Consider the following 19,582-nt stretch of genomic DNA (forward strand, 5'->3'; position numbering starts at 1 on the left):
ACATTATGTGCTTGCCCGGGTCTTGATGTCTTCCTAAAGGAATATAAGCCCTCCTGGAAACAGCTCGAAGCGCCAGGGAAAGTCTGTGCCAATGAACATATATTCAGATGTACATAAGACGACACTTTCCAGCTCAGCACCTTTTCACAATGTAAATTCCTAAGGATTCAAATGGCATACTTTTTTCAGCACACAAGGGTTGTGCTTAGCTATTTGGGGTCAGAATGGAGTGGGGAGTGAGACAGCAGAAGGCAAAAGAAGGCATAGTCAAGTCACCAGGGGAGAATTCTGCACAGCAGCTCACACCCCCACCCACTCACCTCAGGAGGGAGTTTGCTGGGCTCTCAGCAGCTTCCGACCTGGGGGGCCTGGGGTGGAAGAGTACAGGTTGCAGGGGTCTCCGGGGTCCTGCTCCACCCCCACACTTAGCCTACTTAGAACTCCTGAAATGAAGAAAAAATGTTTCTGTTCTGGATGATTTTTGAAAGGTAGACTCCTGGGAGAACAAATACAAACAAAACGTTCAGCAGGACAGTGTCACTGTTCCTGATGGAGACCGAACCAAATGTTTCCTGGGCATCCTGCTTCACGCATTGGTCCTCTCTGAGCAGAACAGTTTGTTCTGGCTTTCTCACCTGACTCTCACATTCTAGGTTCACAGACTGTCTCACGATACAGAAGAGCACAGCAGGGCTTGTGCTGAATATCTCTTGTCGATGGCTCCATCCAGAGTGATGCGAAGGTAGAGTTTAATCCTACTGTTTCAATGGAATGCTCTTTATCATCCCAAATGGCAGCACAACATTTTACATTTTCCTTGAAATGAAGGAATACATGCCTATGGTACGTTGGATAGTTGGCAGGATGCTGCAGTGCCTCACTACACGGACCCCTCCATGGGGACGCTTATGTGTTCACGTGACATGGCAGCTGGCATTAAATGAGGGACCTGAGAGAAAGCAAGGAGGAAATGACAGTGTCTTTCATGAGACACAGTGTCTAGTCTGCCACATTCTACTCCTTCGAAGTAAATCACTAAGTCCTGATAACACTCAAGAAAAGTCTCCACCTTTTGCAAGGAGGGTTGTCAGGAATTTATAGGCGTATTTTAACACCATCACGAAACGTTTCCGGGATCACCACCTCTGCAACAGCCGCTCAGAGTGATGCGTTCAGCACACTGCCCCAATTTGGGGGAGAAAGAAACTTGGGACAACATTATGTGATAAAGTAAGTGGTGTGAGGGATTTATGGACATGAGAAAGGAAAAAATGGGCTGCCAGTTTGTGAAATAGAGACATAGGGTTATATTCATTTTATATTATAGTAAGTAGTGTGAGCATTTTTTGAACTGTTTTCTGGGTCATTTCACTTATACGGCCTTCACAACACATCATAAATCTGAACAAATTCATTGCTTAGACGAGACAACCGACAAAGCTCTTGATGCCAAGCACACGTGGGGACATGCTGGCCAACATCTGACTACCTAAGGGCTTCCCAGACTGGAAGCTTCCAAGAAGGTATAGACCCTGGTTTACACACTCTCAGAGTTTACATTGTTCTTGGATTGTAACTTGACTACATATAAATTGGGACGGTGTCAAAAGTCAGAATGAGACTAAGCCCCAAAACGAATAATTCAACTGCCGGAGTTCAATGAAAGGGCAATATTTTGAGCTGGGTAATACCTTTTTACGTAAAAATTCATGAGCTCGTGATTACAATAGGCTACACAAATCTCAATCAGCAAAAAAGAACCCTACCGTCATCCCGAAAAAGAATGCTGTAAGTACTCAGAACAAGTTTATTGTTTTAATTGATTTTCTTCTAATTTACTGTTAGAAGTTCAATTAAAGTAACTACTGAGAAAGAATAGGAACCTAGAAAAAATAAGATGGCCACGCATTTGGGGCCCACAATGTTACACGTACCTCAATAAATTGCTCTGGTACTCAAACACATAGGACCAGAAACTATCCCACCAACGTCCCAAAGTGATAAAATTCAGGGATGCTAATTTTCAGATGACCTTGGTAAGCATGGGCTCAGAACAAGGGACAAACCAGTTAATTTTATGATTTAAATGTTTGATGACATTCGATCCAGTGGCCGTATGGGTCCATCTCCTTAATAAGGAAAGAGTCACCAAATAGCCCCATCACTCATGTTGAACACCTAGAACCTGGTCTGGTTCATAGTAGGCAGTCAATGAATATTTGTTGAATGAATGAATGAGTGAATGAATGAATGAAAGTTCCCATGAACGGTGCTTAGGTAATTATTGCCAAATACTGTTTTTTTATTTTTCTATAATTTTTCCTGAAATATTGTAAATTATATTATGCTAATCAACATATTTTTTAAATGATATATGCATACCTTCAATCTTTTATAGGCAAGATTCACTAACTAGAAAGCCTTTTAAAATAGGGCTTCTCAACCTCAGAGCTGTGACATTGTGAACCAGACAATTCTTTGTTGTGAGGGGCTGTCCCGTGCATGGGAGCATGTTAGCAGCATCACTGGCCCCACCCACTAATGCCAGTAGTGTGTGTGCATGCACACACCTGCACACATGCACACACAGATGCACGTACATACCTGCCTACGTTTCCTGTTAATCTCTACCTTTGCAATGCATGATGATGTTTTGTTCCATGGTTTTGCCATAGTTCACTGCAATAAGACTAGAGAAGAGGATTGTTTTGGGATGGGGTGTGGGAGGATGGAAGGAGGGATTAGTGGAGGAAGATGAGCTGAGAGCAGTTCTGCCAATCAAGAATGCTCTCAGGCATTGGCCCCTGGGGACAAACACAACCTCAGCTGAGAACCAGTTCTGGAAAGGAATACCTCTGCTCTTCTCTATTAAGTACTAATTGCGGGATTTAACAAAGACCACGTCCCTGTGAGCCCTTCCTGCCTTCACTGCTGGAGGTCCTAAGCTGCCCCCAAACCCCCAGGTATTGCTACTGTCATCACACCATTGGTTATGCTTAAAGCTGAGGCTACGCTCTAAGACGTGCAGCGGTGTGCCGTCATCACAGAGGCACATACACACACCTAGATGGCATAGCCCACTACATGCCTACGCTACATAGTACAGCCTCGTACACCTGGGCTATAAGCCTGGACAGCACATTAGTGCACAAAACATGAGACTAAATCAAGCACGAGAGAAAATGATGCAATCTGGAGACGCGATCAACAGGAAATGTCTGGGGCTGCTGCCGGTGTAACAGGACCACTGTTTTACGATAAACGTTTTTTTTATAAGTAGAAAGACTACACTGAAAAATAAGGATAAAACGTATAGTAGAGGAAATACAAAAACTACATGGTTGTTTCTTACCATTATCAAATAGCATAGACAGCACCTAATTCTGTATGCTATACTTTTATAAGACTGGTAGGGTGCTTCAGCTACATGAACTTAAATAAATCAATATAACCAAAACCTCATAAATATAACATTTTGGTAGTGTCACGCAGGGTCTCAGCTCCCGCTCCCCGCATAAGAACGCAGGATATGGCGAGGCTAAAAAGGCACACCCACAGAACCATAGATAGGGGGGTCATACCACTATATTCTCGCTGGCGGCTGGGTTAGAGATACAAAAGCAGATATCTGCCAGTACCCCAACAAGGGGTCTTCCTGCCCCCCAGTCTCGCTGGCAGCCGGGCGAGACACAGGAAGTAGGATCCACACGACCTGCAATCCGCTGTCTGCTTTTCTGCCTGACAACTAACCAACCAGAGCAGCCACGGCAGTTATATCCGTAGCTAATTGGCTAACTGGTTACAGCTGATGGCCAACCAGTCACAGCTGATGGCCATCTACTACCCAAGCCAGCACCTTTCCACGTGAGGCCGAGAGCCTGGACACTGCTGTCTGGGACTCTGTCTCCACAGGTAGCTACGTATGAGATGTTGGTACATGAGCTATGTTTAGTTCTATTCAGTGAGATGGAATTTTTACTATATGTGTTTTTCTTGACAAAATAGGGAATTCGACCCCAGGAAAATTCTCAGGGACTGACAATGTGTTGACCAGGTCTCAGTAAGTCACAGATAGTTTTGTGTTTTACAGTCAGGCATGGTATTTCGACAGCTTTTTAATATGCCTTAGAATTAGGGAGCACTGCCTTCAGAGACATTTTCTTCTCCATCCTGAAATATTTTAATTTATCCTCAAATGACCAGTCAGGAAAAATCAGAAAAGTCTGATATGCCAAGAGTCACAAAAATGCCATTGCGATAAGCACTCAGAACAAGGACATGTGCCTAAAAAAAGCTTTGATTTATTTCAGGAGCGTTCTGAGAGGTTCACAAGCTAAATTCTTCAGCCCATAAATTTGGTTTAAATATAAAATGGATAATAGGATAACATCAGCCCAAACTTCAGGCCTTTTCCACTTCAGATAATTGCCATCCACAAAATTACAGGTTACTTACAAGAACAACTGGTCACCCACCTTTCTGCAGAAACTACTCTTTCCTACTTCCCGAAGTATAAGGAATAATAAAGGCAACTCACAAAACTTTTGGACCACTGCTCCTTCCCTAGCACACCCAAAAAACTATGGCTGCAAGTAAAATACATCATCGCTTTCGAGCTAAGAAGCAATTGGTGCAAGATCAGCTGTCATTCACCCCAAGACAAAGTCTCCTCTGCCTGGTGTTGTCTTGTTTGTTTATAACTTACTTTTTTAAGTAAATGCTTAGGGTCAAGCATGGTTTTTCCCAAAAGGTATAAAAACTGTACTGATTTATGTGATTTATCATAGTTAACAAACCAATTTTAAAGAAAAAAAAAAATACAACAAAATATATTGCTGAAAAAGAGGACAAAACCAGGTAAGATTTTAAAAGTTGCCCAGGGTAAAAGGGGTCATTAGTCTGGGGAATTCCACTGTTGTTAATTATTTTGGTAATTGTCTGATTATGGACCCATGACTAGTCTATTCACTTTGCCAGTTACACAAAATCTGTAATGATTTTCTATCATTTCTTCACTTATAAACTAGAGGTGTACTGATAGACTTCATACAGAAAATGTAAGAATGAATTTAAAACACTATTGTGAAAACATGTGTATGCAAAAAAATTGAAAATTAACTTTCTTAAACGGCGTATGAAGCACGTGGTTGGTATGCACTGTAAAAGATCTTTCTTCCTTCTTTTCTTTCTTCCTTCCTTAGTCTCCCTTTATATTTTGGGGAGTGGGGAAATCACTGAACCAGAAATCCAGAAAATTATTCTAGTCCTGGACTGTCCCTTCCAACCTACGTGACATCAGTCTTATCTCAGCAGACTCACTTTTAAAACAGACTAGTACTATTTCCCCTTTTCTCCTTCCTGTAGTTTTGTGACCATGAAAAAATAAGGTATATGAAAAGCACTTTCAAATTGTAACTTTCTATATAACAGTAAGATGCAAGACTTTAAAGTGAAAGCTAAAGAGACTCTTTGGGCCTATGAATAATTTGTCACAACCTCCATCATTTATAAATCTTCGATGACCCTCAGTATGCAAGCACTCTAAGTCACTAATCATGTTTCTCTAACCCCAGGAGCATGTATCAGTCCAAAATCACTGGCATTGTGTCCCAGGAGCATGATTCTTATTCCATTAAAGAAAGCCTGGGGGACTCAAACAGGATAAAAATCAGGCCTATGTTTGTGCTTACACTTGGTTATATAAAAGCACACATACCAAAGATTTCCAAAATGTATTTCGGAAGAGGATAGCAAAACCAGTTCTCAAGCAGCCAAGTTAAGAACTTGCCGACGTTCTCCTTCATCAGTGGCTGTCCTACTGGCATTGACTTCCTGAAATTCTGCACCTTCTGCAAATTTTGCTATTAGACTTTGCATCGCACTGAGTGATTACTGATTCCCGAGACTACTATTAAGTGGAGAGGAGGTTCTGAAATGTACTGGTTTTCAGTGCATTCGTGGATAGTTTCCTGTTAAAATGGCTTTGGCATCTCTGTGCACTCAAGGTGAAGACTAGGATGAGTCATCAGATGACAAGAATATCCTATTCCTCCCTCAAAAGACTGTCGTGAGGATAAAAATGAAATTCTACTTGGCCCACAGTGAGCCTCAGTTAATGTTGCTCATGTTGTATTTTTAAAGATACAAAGCAGTAAGCAGAGACAAGGATAGATGAAAAAAGTAACCAGTGATTGGACAGGAAGAAATCCATGGAGGGAAGAGAAGGAAGACCCTGCTGAGTCACACGCGTGACGGCCGCATGGACTCAGCCTGGGCTCCCAGAGCTGCGGCAGATGCTGCCTACTGCAGCCTTGCTCAGTTTCCTGGCTCTGCTTTCAGCCTGTACATCGTGACAATACACTGCGATCACCTGACGTAACCTGAGGCTGCCTCAACCTCGAAACAACCACAGACACCAATGGAATCGGTTTGTTACATTTCAGTCAACCAGACTCGCCTCTGAGGACATACTGACAAAAGAAATATCCCTTTCACGAAATGAAAGAGCCCTGTTCTTTTCTGGGTCTCTAAACTGTTCTCTTCCTTGAGTTTCAAGAGATCCCAAAAGATACTTTCTCCAATGTACGTGTCAAAAATAACAATAAAAATTCTTAGCAATACACTGCGTGTATAGCCCTCAATGCACAAAGGATTTTATTTCACATTCATAAGAGGAAAGTATAAAAAGAACAAACTCTAGGAAAGGAATCTAGGAATTTTCACTTTTTAATAAGATCCTTGGATGACTAGCCAATCCCCTTATTTCACATTTTTTTCACGTACTAAAGGAGAATCAAATTCCAGTTTAACCTTCCTAGCAATATCTACATGGCATCTGAAGTTGTGGCTGTTTGAAAACGCTTCCGTCACACACAGATAAACAGTCCTTTAGTTGAATCCAGAAATTACTAAAACCACCAATGGGCTTTTCATTAGTTAACTAATTTATTATTTGACTCAACAATTATATATTGAGCACGCAATTACCGTGTGCCAAGCAATGTCTTACAGGCTGATTTCACTAGTTCAGCTTTCCGAATCAACATTTTAGAGACCATAATTACACAGCCAGAGTATCCACGAGGAGCCTGTCAGTGACACCCCAGACTGACCTAGAAGCATGCATTCATTCTACAGTGGAGATTACAGACTTGCAATCCAAAGCCTGCCAGACTGGCTTGCTAGCGATTTGGGGAACTTCCTTTATGTCTGCAGGCATCTATTAAAGGGGAACAATTGAGGTGCAAGGATAAGAGGTAATGAATGGTAATATGTGCAAAGTGCCTGGTCTGTGTTTGGCACACGTAATAGGTGCTCAATAAACAAAACTTATTGCTGTTATTACTAAAGGGGGCAGGGCCAGATTTTTCCTAAGGAAGTGTCTTGGAAACCCCAACAGCATGTATTGCTAATATTCCCATTTTTCAAATGGAAACAAAAAATAAGCTCAGAGATGTTCAATCCTTCATTCATGTAATAAATTTGTTTAGCACTTACTATGAGCCAGACCAGGGCTAATCCCTGCACATACAAGGATGAGGAGGGCAGGGTCTCTGGACTCAGGTACCCATTGTCCCCCAGAGGAAACGCATGGCAACGCTAAATGCCCCCAAAAGAGGGAATCATGGGGCTGTGGTAGCACCTGAGTGGGCTCACTCAGGACCTTTCATTTTTATGTCACATCCTGCAGAAGGCAGGGGAGGCTCCTGAAGGGGATGTCATAGCTGAGCTACGAAGGAAGGTACCTGGCCAAAGCAGTTAACCATGAGCAGCCTGGTCCTGAATGAAACCCAATCTTTGTCTCCAGGCGCAACGAACTTCCCTCTACGTCCCAGCTTCTTTGATGAGATTCCACTAACAAGTAGTTCCTTGCCACTTGCTTTATGGAAAAGCCTGTACTAGGTGCGAACCAAGGTGAGTAACTGTCATGTTTAGCTCATGAAAGCAAGGGGAAATCAGACAGACATACAGATTATCAACCCAAAATGTACGTGACAAGAACGTTTAATATTCAACATCAAGTACTAAAACACTTTCACCGGGTTCTCAGACTTTCGGTGCGGGGCTAGTTTTTCCTCACATTCCACGTGGCCGCAAGTCAGCGGCACCCAGAGATGTGAATCCCACCACACGGCAAAGCTTGGTCGGTCTTATTCACCACTTTATCTGCGAATTAGAATTCAATTTCTTTCATTTCTGCCTAATGCAAATTAAAAGGAGCATCTTTTATCACTTGTAGGTGCCAAGAAGTCTGTTCTGTACTGTGTTTAGTTCCTGCTTCCTTCAAACTGCTGACTGGCGGAAACTACTGGAAATATTTATTTTAAGATGCCCATGTCCTTATAATTGAATTTTTTTCTTTAGTTGTCTTGTGAGTGCTGTCTTTCTCAGATTTGGGGATCAGAATTAGCTCACTTCAACAACCAGACCCAGATTGCTGTGGAAGTTACTGTGGGAGAGGGTATTATTTACAGTTCAAGTCAGACGTTTAATCATTAAAGACCTGCTTTATGCAAGTAAAGACAGAACCAGACACTGAAGTTTCTGTCCTTCTGGAGGAAAGATACAAAATTATTGATAAATTTAACGTCATGCCAAAATAATTTGAAGGACTTGAATGAACTTTAACGAAAGCCATACTCAAAAAAAAACTATCAGGGAAAACAAAACTACCAGAAAAAAAAATGGAGGCCATTAATAAGGAGCTGGAAATCTTGAGTTCTCTGATAGGATTTAAAATACAGACTTTTAGTAAAGGACTCAGCAACGAGGAATCTAAACGTTTAGCGCACGATGACATTACAATAGTCAGTCTTCAGAAGATGCGAAACACATCCAATTTCAAGTAGCTACACACAAAACATCCTTCAAAGTAAAAGTGAAAAGTGAACAACAACTTTCAACCGCAGGAAAAAGATGCTTCAGAGAAGACGGCCCACCTTTGGAGACAACTGCTTTCACAAGAAGCTAAAGAATGGATAGGAAGAGTGATTAAAGTTATTAATCAGAAAGGAAAAAAAAGTTTAAATAAAATGAGATTCTACTGCATCTGGAACAAATTCTAAATGGTTAAGAACGTCAGATCATTGCTCAAGATGAGAGCTCAGCCTGCTGTCCATGAAAAAGGCAACATGCATGGTGGGCCCTTGAACTTGCATAGTACAAATGCACCAGAAAATGGAGACTTCTAAGAAGATAAATACAGAGGAGTTTTGAAGAAACTCACTGATGTTTCTAGGCTAAATACGGCTGATCTAGGCGGGGCCTGTCCAGGTGACTCTGCTGGCCTCAGCTGGGTTTATTTTAAAACTCTTGGAGAATATGAAACCAAATGCATACATCAACCAAGCCGTTTGGGGTGCTCCTTGGGCCGCTCCCTTCTAACTTCCTTGCAAAGGAAGGCTCCTATAATGACCTGTACCTTACAGATAAGAAGCCGAGGTACAAGAAGACTAAGCAATTTGCCTGCGGTCATGGCAAAGCAAGTGCAGAGAACTAGGAACTAAAAGTTAAACTCCCAATTCTGGACAAGTGCTCCAAACCCCTGCTCCCCTAAGGACAAGTTGTGCAAAGAAATGCAAAACGACTGTCTTTGGAGGCTGAGAATGGTATGGGATCTCAAGCCAAGCCGTTAGCTGAGAACCTAAGACTTGACTACTTACAGTGTAACAATTATGTCAAGGCCTGCTGCTGTCTTCTTGAAAGCATTGTCCTTTCCCCAGTTTTGTTAAGATTTGGGAATTGGTATTTGTTTAAAAAAAAAAAAAAATGTGTCTGGGAGAAAACATCCACAAGACTTTAGGTTCTTACCAAGCAGTCCATGGATCAAAGACCTTTGAAAATCAATGTCTAAAATGGATTAGTACTCTCTATATAGGAATGGTAGGTAAACTGGAAATACCAGTGCAAAGAGATTCCTTATTTACTAGAAGAAAAGCAGCCCTTCTTCAAACTTAAAAGAAAAAAAAAGGACAGACTCCCAGAGAGTGATATACATGTACAGACCTTTAGAAATCTTATATATCATGAAGCCAGTATCCCAAAATTCCCAAAAAGGGAGTCAACAGTACATTTGGCACCGTATTGATTTGACAAAATTCTGTGCACAGAACCTAAAATCCCAGGCAGAAGAAATTCCTTGCTTCTCTTCTGCATTTTATATGCAATGTGCCTCCAGGTAACTTATTTTATAAGAAAGCATTTCTAATTACCTACTCACCCCTGAGATTCTGTGTAGTCTACTGTCGCAGGTGAGCAGCCACTGGCATATGCTGGCCACAGTCCACCCAGCGTAGATTGCACCCTTATGGTCCTGTAACTGTAGAAACCTATGACAGGAGTTTCAATATATGCTAGTATTTGTATTTGGGGAAAAACAAAAAATAAGTTGTGATGCGCCTGTTGTCGGTTTTGAAACGGAACCCAGATGCTTCAGTAAGGTCAGGACTCTGACCTTGAAGTGGCCCTGCCTGCATGTGAAGTGTGACCTACTCCACACTATGGACGAATTTAAGGCAGAAATACAGATGTGCTCTCCCAGGAATAAACGACACAAGCACTGAGAAAATTATTAACTCCTCTATTATACGTGTCAGGTATTAGGTTGAAACTCTGATTCATTTCTGACATAAGCATTCATCTTCTTTCTCTTATCAGCTTCAGGGGATGCCAATTACATTCTAAGAAAGACAGTAATTATGATTTTTAAAGCTCAGATCCTAGCACAGATGAAGAGTGGCATACAGAATCATGTGTACATTCATTCTGTTAAAAGTCTATTTCACCAACTAAAACTCAATAAGACGAAGAAGGCGAAGGAGAAAGAGAAACACAGAAACAAGACAAGTGTCGTACTTCCTCAAACATGGTCAACAATTAGGGTATTTAGTGTCTTCATTTTTTCCGATTACTCATCAGCCCCTTTGCCATGTGGTATTTAATTTCCTGGTTTTTTGTTTGTTTGTTTGCTTTTCCTGTTTGAAAACTAACTACCGATTTAAGATTTCAGGAAGTAAGCAATAGGCTTACAGCGCTTACAAATTTAGGAACGAAGATATCACTGACCATAACAAGCAAAGCACAGAGAAATACACAGAATGATCCTTTTGCGGGGTTTTTATGAAGCATATATCTTGTTTTCTAAATTTCTAAAGCATAAGTATGAAATAATTTTAGCTAATAATACTGATTTTTGATTAAGAGCTAGCATGCAGAGGGAGGGGAAGAATCACAGCAGGGGAGACTTTAGCTTTTCATATGCTCCCTTTGGCATGACCAGAAACTTGTCCTTTTTTATTTGCCTCCTTCTGCAACATATATATATATATATATATATATATATATATATATATATATATATATATATATATATATATATATACTTTTTTTTTTTTTTTTTTAATGCAAAAAGTTCAAGAACTACCCTGAGAACCTCCATCACTAACGTGTTCAGAGAGCCTCTCCAGTAGAGGGCATGACAGATTCAACATAGAGAGCATATGGTCAGCTTACCAAGCCGCTCTCAAGCTGTGGTTTTGCTATGTAATATTCACAACCTATTGCATTGTTTTTTTCTTCACCACAGAATGGAAAATATGTGTCATTTTAATATTGAGCAATCCCCTTTACCTAAAAGCCAGTTGCTACAAAAAAAAAAACAAAAAAACAAAGGGAAGTCATCAAACACTGTAGTTTTCACTTTAAATACAGGTCTGCTTGTCTTTAAAAAACACAGTAGCATGGGAATCTTTTCACCAAAATGTTTCTTAGTCTGTAGGGGACACTGGCTTAACTCTTAAAATTGCCCATAGACAAAGGAATGCTAAATTACATGCAGATGTATCAATCAACCTCATAATTTTCAGGAAAAAAATTAATTTTCTGCCACATAACACCAGTTGTCAATCAGAAATGGTTTATGAAAAAAAAACAAATCATTATCATTATATTAAACACTTACTGAAACATCTAGATACATTTAAACCAGTGGCTTCTATGAATACATATATTCATATACGTATATTTACATTTGTGAGTATATTGAGATGATTGAATTTTCTGACTTGGAGATTTCTGAAAAGTTTAAATGTCAAACAGTTTGCTTATTTTCCATATTGCTTATTATCCAGAGAGCATTTACTAAGTATCTGTGAGCTGGAAACTACAATTCTTTGTGACATCATCTTTCTCTTTTAATAGTACTTATACATTTATAAACTAATTAACTCTTTGAGTTTTAATCTTTTAATGATTTTTTTACCTTGAGTATCTATGCTTCCACATACTTCTTTTTTCATACATACGCGAATCACAAGCTTTTGTATAGTATTTTAGAACTTGCAAAAGGTTTGCACAAAAGGGCCACATAATATATAATGAGGTTGGCAAGAAAGATACGTTACTCTTGATACAAATAAGAAACTGGGGCTCAAGGAGCTGTGATGGGATTGTCCCAATGGTTACTTAGCACGTACTATCTAAGCTGAGATTCTAATTAGCACCACTGACACCAGCCCAGCTCTCTCCTGCTTCTTTGTCAGAACACCTGACCTTTCCATTATGAGCGAGTTATACTGTTCGATGTTCCAAGTGAAAAATATATTGAGGGGTTTATTGTCAAGAAAAAGCAAGTGTATGCACATTGCACATATTTAATGAATATTGAATCATCGAAGTAAAACTAGATGTAGGAAATATTAAGCAGTGTTCTTCTAGAGATGAAGAGCATATGCTTGACAAAAATGACATTTTTACATTTCACAAACATGTTTTAAAGTATTTATTACTGAAATCTAAATGATTTTCCTTTTCATAAGGTAAATGGCTTTTATCTTCAGTAATAATTGCAGATCTTATCCTCCATTTCAAAAGGAGCTCCAACTATGGGCAGCTCACTATAAGAATCTGTTAAACTAATTCCAATTTTCTTTCTACAGTTCTAAGGCAACGTAGGGAGAATATTTGCAGCCTCGTCAATACCTTGCGGTGAAGCTTACTGCCTACTTAGATGCTTGAGGGGGGTGCACTTGAATATCCCCTTGTTCGATTCTAATAATGTTACCTGAAATCAAAGCATTTTGTAGGTGAGGTTATCTCTTTGGCCTTACAATCAAATCACAAAGCTACATGACTTCTGAAGAAATAACAAATGAAACGTATTCAAGCACACTGTCAGCGTCTCCTCTTCCCCTGCTGTCTCGCCCGTTCTTAAGTGTTCTAGCAAATTACAAGACAGCCAAGAATGAGTCCCAAGAAACCCCAGCATCTTTGCCCTCTTAAACGAGAGTGATTCTGGTGCATTACAGCTGCCGAGGTCGTGGTGTCTCCCTCTATCTCATCATCACATCGGTTATTTCTGTTCTGGAAAGGGAGGCAGCCAAGGACTCCTGAGGAGTCAGCATACAGTCACACGGACTGTCACGATCTGGGGTGATCAAAAACGCACCCCTAGCTAGTAGAGCACTGTCATCTAATCAAGTCACTTTCTCCGGTTCCTTCCCTAATGTGCATTCCCAACAGTGTTCCAAGATGCCTTTGGGGGCCAGCCCAAGGAAGCGTGGGAGGATGGGAGCGGGCCCACACCCCGCCCGGCCTGCAGCCAGCTTCTCAGGCACAGCCCTCCCATCGCGCCCGGCCGCCACGTCTCGGCCAAGGTCGCCGGCGCTGCTCAAAGCCAAAGGTCTCTGTCAGCCTCACACCGCCCAGGCCGGCCGCCACATTCCGCCCCAATGCGCCCCAAGCCGGGGCCGCAGACGTCAGCAGCGCCCTGGCTTCCAGACCCTTCTGCGGGGACCGTGGCCGCTGCAGGGCCGCTGCAGACCCGCCCCCGGGCCCATCCGCAGCCGCCCAATAGGCGCCCTCTGGGGGCGGGCCCGGCATCGTGAGGCCACGCCCCCACCCTCCGCCTCTTATAAATACCGCTGCGCGCTCTAGCTGCAACGAGCGGCTGCACCCGAGGCTGGACGATAATGCAAAGTGCCATGTTCCTGGCTGTCCAGCACGACTGCGGATCGATGGACAAGAGCGGACCCAAAAGCGAGGAGAAGCGGGAAACAATGAAGCGGACCCTGTGAGTACGGGGTTCTTCTCTCTCCAGCCACCCTTGCAGACCTAGCTCTCTGGCTTTGCTGCAAACGCGGGGCATTGGCGCTCGTCTTTAACAATAGGAAGCTATGTAGCCTGCGCCTCTGCAGCGGGGAAAAATGTAGAAAAGGTTCATTTGCTAAGTAAGGTTAAATCTGTGTGGTCTGTAGTTTCTGTGAGTGAAGGAATGTCGGGGAGAGTTTAGGAGCTGAAGACAATTCTTGATCTGGAGGCGGCGGTAGATGCGCTGAGAAAATCCCGGTTGGGTTTTTTGTCCCCCTGCATCTAAATTGACAGCAGAGAATCCCGGGCCGAAGGGCGTCCCCATCATTTGTACGCTGCATTTTCACTTCTGATCAGCTTACACAGACAGCTACAGGGTTGGAGGGATTTTTTTTGCTCGTTCTGATATTCCTTTTAAATCCACTTTTTACTTTTAATGTTAGGATTTAATTGATCATGCGCGTACATGAATGTTATAGTCAGGAGGTGGGTGGGTCCATCACACACAGCCCTCCTGGCACACAGCTTCTGGCTGGTCCCAGAACCTGCGGCTCTAAAGGCTGAAGGGAAATGAGCAGGGACTGGCTCCAAGCAGCTCCACTGTCCGTTTCACCAAGTGTGAAATGCCTTCGGATTGTAATGAACGTGGCAGAAAAACTGCTGCCTTTTGCGGGCTCGAAATAGCGTCTGCCTTTTGAACTATATGCAAACTAAATTCATTACACTATGCTAGTCATTTCAGGTAATCCTCCCCTTAGTTATAAAACTAGTAGTTATGTGCCGATGAATGGGTGAAACGAATTGTGTTCAATACATAAGTGTAGCGATTAAATGTTAAAGAGTGACTTGAATAGTTCTTGTTTTGTGGTGTTTGGTTTTGTCTGTATTTATTGGGCGACTTTGGTAAAAATGCCATCAGCTGCTGTAGCAATTTCAAATGTTGCCACTTAGTGAATTTTTTTTTCCCCTTTTCCTTTTAGATTAAAAGATTGGAAGACCCGTTTGAGCTATTTCTTGCAACATTCCTCCTCTCCTGGAAAGCCCAAAAACGGCAAGAAAAGCAAACAGCAAACCTTCATCAAGTAAGTTGAAAATCTTGTTCTTGCAAATTTGAGGAGCTAGTTATAGAGCGGAAAGGGGAACTCTGAAGAGCTACATGAGTAAGCTGATGTGCACCCCGTCTCTTGCAGGCCTTCTCCTGAGGAAGCCCAGCTGTGGTCAGAGGCATTCGACGAGCTGCTGGCCAGTAAATGTAAGTTACCTTCTTGAATTTAATCCCTTTCAAGCAGCACCAGAGTCTGGAAAGGGTATGTGCACATTGCAGAAGAGCAGCTTGCCTGATGCCATTAGACTTCACAGTCACCATGACACTCGCCTTTATGCGCCAGTGTCTATCCATGGAAGTGCAGGCTTTGTTCAGGGAGGGGGGAGGTGGAAGAAAACTTAACCTGAAAAAATCAGAGTGGTGGTTGCTCTTGGTTAAGATTGAGTCAACTTTTCCATTGCATACAAGGTTTTCAAGAGGCTTAGCTCCCAGAGAATTTAGGGCTCCCCTATGAATATTTCCACTGATGTCAAAGTATTTATATCTTTGTAGCAGTGTGCCAACTGAAGCATTTTGTCTACTGGCATCTTAGTCTTTAAAGAGCTGAAATCTGAGGATTACAGGTTTGAGTGATAGTGAGGAAATTACTATCATCTCTAAATAACAAAATACAGAGGCAAGGGAGTGGGAGTTATAGGAAAACATAAGGGATTATGTGGTCATTCAGTTCACATTCTGAATGTTTTCTTCTTCTTCTCTCCCCCTTCAGATGGTCTTGCTGCATTCAGGGCTTTTTTAAAATCTGAATTCTGTGAAGAAAATATTGAATTCTGGCTGGCTTGTGAAGACTTCAAAAAAACCAAGTCACCCCAAAAGCTGTCCTCGAAGGCAAGGAAAATATATACTGACTTCATAGAAAAAGAAGCTCCAAAAGAGGTAAGAAAAATAAGTTCTGATTTTCAGCATGTTTTGAACATTGTTAGCGCCAAAGTGAAACGAAAGACTTGAAGTCAAACTAAAAGGGCTTGGGAGTTGGGGGAGCGTTTTTTCTCTTATCTTAGCTTTCAGTTAAGTTGATTAAGTTTCTTCAATGACTTGGCTGGTGAAGCTAACCATGCATTATAGTTTTAGTTTTTGTTGGCAAATATTAAATACACAGTCTTAAATCTCTAACTCTGAATATGGAATAAACCACTTTTTGTGTTTTATTGCAGATAAACATAGACTTTCAAACCAAAACTCTAATTGCCCAAAATATACAAGAGGCTACAAGTGGCTGCTTTACGACTGCCCAGAAAAGGGTATACAGCCTGATGGAGAACAACTCTTATCCCCGTTTCTTGGAGTCGGAATTCTACCAGGACTTGTGTAAAAAGCCACAGATTCCCACAGAGCCACATGCTACATGAGACGCACACGGAAACCCCAACGTGGAGGACATTTCGTTTTTTTCCTAAGGGAGAAAGGCTGACCTGCCCAAAAGACTGACCTTGAGTTCAGCCTGGGTGCTGGGGAAACATCGCTCAGAACTGTTGATTCGAAGTTGGGTAGTGAGCTGGGAAGCCCGTCGCCGTCCAGAAGCAGCATGTGTTGGGATGGCCTCCATGACTGTAGGCACGCAGAGAGAACATGGTCTGAGCGTGGTGTGTCTCCCACTGTAAAAGCAGGGATGTGAGACTGAAACAGACGATGTAATACTGTCGGTCCAAAAGCATTTTTACTATCAGTAGGTCTGGGATCATGTGGCCTTAGCTCGCTGGATGTCCATCTTTCCCCCAAATCAGCCTATGTTAGCACATAGTGGTTTTAGTGTTAGTGTGTTTAGTACTATGTGACATTCAAGTGTGTACTACGTGCAAGCGAATGGGAGTTCTTATAACGACAGGTCATCAGGGCTGTCGTCCCATGTCATGCTAAAATGGACATGGTCTGTGTTTTCACTGTTAAATGGTGTGTAGAATATGCAGTGTCTTATGAGTGCCAAAAACTGTCCTGAAGGCAGCTAAACTTTGAAGGGGTCTTTGGATACTTTTAATAAATTTATTTTGATAAATGATGTCATTGACACTGTGGTCCAGATGTGGGTCTTTGTGTTTGTGTGGGCATTGGAAACTGGTGGGTGCAAGGGAAACCATCTCCTTTCTGGTAAAGAAGAGGTGGTGGTGATGGGCCTCTGAACGGAGAAATGACAGCTGTAAGGAAGACATGCTCCTATCTCTCTAATGCTTTTTTATAGGTCAAAGGAAATATGAGCACATCCTTGGAACCACCCTGGGATCACACTTTCTAAGATAATGTCATAAAAAGAAAGCTTATTATTAATGAAAACCACAGAACGTAGGCCCATTAAAGACCAGCTAAATGTGACAACTAAAACTCTATTATAGAGACAAGGTGCCAAAAGTAGTCACATAACTCGAAGCCTCAAAAAAAAAAAAAAAAAAAAAGCTAAGTAAGTTGAATGCAGGCCAGCTTCTTATTTCCCTTGGTTCCAAGATTTCCCACAGGGCACTGGCCTGAGCTTCCAAAATGCATACCTGAAATTGTTCACCTCCACGATGGATCAGTACAAAATCAGAATTTTCCTAATTAGCCTGCCTTCATTTGGCCAAGAAAGCTGGTTATGTTACTTTACTAATGATGAAGGCAAAAGAAGTGTACTTTTGTGTCTTAATCTGAAAATGTGCTGTTTTGCTAGTTGAGAGACCTTGAATGTTGTTATTTTTCAAACTGGCTATTTAAAAAAGGAACACTCTTCTCCAGCAGACTGCTTTTCTGAGCCTCCTTGATTATGCTTTCCATTCTGAAAAGAAGGAGCACAGGGTGGAAGGGATTGGGGGCGGGGAGCAAGAAAAACATAAAAAGAAATTAAAAAGGAGGGGAGCGCTCATCTCGGATTCGGAAAGCCTGAGCCTATGTAAAGATTTCTCAGCTTTGTGACCCTGGGAGCCCTCATCTTCCTTGGCTCAACGGACACCTTCCTGCCTTGTCCCACTGGTTCCTATGAGGTAGGAAGGGGCTTTAGACATTATAAAACACTAAAAAAAAATAAAAATAGAAACAAAAATCATTTTGATTTGACAAAAGAAAACTTGAACTCCCTTAGTTTAAATGTTATTTTCCCTATGCTGGCACAAATGTTCACCTTAATCAGACTTCCTGGCACCAACAGGCACAGAGACTCTGCTTTGTCCTTTCCTGTATCACCAACAGCCATAGTAGTATATAACAGGTGCTCCATAAATAGTGGGAGGGTCATCGAAAGGGGTATTTCTTTGAAGAACACATTTGCCAGGCCTACACGTGCCTTAATTTGGAAAGGTTTTGGCCAACAGAGAAACCCAGGAGGCATACTGTATATCCAAGTGGTCGCCAAGTCCTATTAATTTTACTTCAAATCTCCAGCCTATTTTCTGTCACCACCCTGATCGAAGGTGCCACCATCTGATGCCTGGATGACTGCCACAGTCGCAACTCATCTCCCCTCACTTCCCCACCCCCTCCAATCTGTTCTCTGTATTTTCACTCTAGGGATGCTTCACTCTAGGGACATAACCCTGCCCTTGGCTCTTGTTGCTTATAAACCCGTGACAGTTTTCCCAATTAGGACAAAGGCACTGTCCCTAATAAGGCCTAACACCTGAAGTCTTCACCCCTCCTTCCACTCCAACCCTGTCTCCGCCACGGCTCCCCAGCTCCCTCTGCGAGCCTAGCCACGCGGGCCTGCTTCCGAGCCCTGCAGGGGCCATGCCCTCGGGTATTGCAGGGCCTTCGCCTGGAATCGTCCCTCTGCATAGAAAGCAGTTTCTGCTCTTCCACATCATGCCTATGTCAGTGCAACTGTCACGTCCTCAATTGTCACGCCTTCCCCGACCTCCTCACCTAGGTCAGCTCCCCTCGGATGCACCAGGTTCTCTCAGGTGGAGCACTTCATAGAGTTCTCATCGTTTGGATGATTATGTGATCAACTAGGTCTTCCTCAGTGGACTGCTGGTGTCAGTGATTTGAGGACCGTCTTTTTCTGCTCAAAGATGAATCCCCATACCTGGCACTGTGCCTGTTTCACAACAGGAGCTGCATAAATAATTGCTGAACGAATGATTAGGTACTAAAAGGTCTTACAAACAAATTTTGGTGAAACAAGAAGTGCCTACCGAAACACAAGGAAATGAGGACTAAGTCTGCAAAGGCCCACTGGTTCGAACGTCTGAAAATATCTGCAGAGCTTTTTCCTTTGGCCAAAAAAGTAAAATACCTCTTGCTAGGCATATTCTCTATAACTTTTGACCTTTGAGAGAAGAACAAGCCATATTTTAGTAACACAAAACAAGAGTTTTGACTTTTTCAGGGCGCCTTTACTCAGGTGGCATTTTTCAATGTTCTCGAGCATGGAACAAACTGAAATAGATTTAAGATTAGAAACCGCATACCTCTACAAATAAATATTACTTG

The 19,582-nt window shown here is 42.1% G+C and overlaps 1 protein-coding gene across 1 annotated transcript; it reads left to right on the top strand.

Moving 5' to 3' along the window:
- Nucleotides 1-13,914: 13,914 nt before the first annotated feature.
- On the top strand, nucleotides 13,915-17,195 carry RGS2 (regulator of G protein signaling 2). Its single transcript, XM_019745327.2, has 5 exons — nucleotides 13,915-14,068; nucleotides 15,066-15,167; nucleotides 15,276-15,337; nucleotides 15,900-16,066; nucleotides 16,345-17,195. Exons 1-5 carry the CDS (start codon nucleotides 13,968-13,970, stop codon nucleotides 16,537-16,539), a joined length of 627 nt encoding a protein of 208 aa, XP_019600886.1. The 5' UTR covers nucleotides 13,915-13,967; the 3' UTR covers nucleotides 16,540-17,195.
- Nucleotides 17,196-19,582: the final 2,387 nt, after the last annotated feature.

Source organism: Rhinolophus sinicus, linkage group LG12, assembly GCF_036562045.2.
Source record: "Rhinolophus sinicus isolate RSC01 linkage group LG12, ASM3656204v1, whole genome shotgun sequence".
Classification (NCBI taxonomy): domain Eukaryota; kingdom Metazoa; phylum Chordata; class Mammalia; order Chiroptera; family Rhinolophidae; genus Rhinolophus; species Rhinolophus sinicus.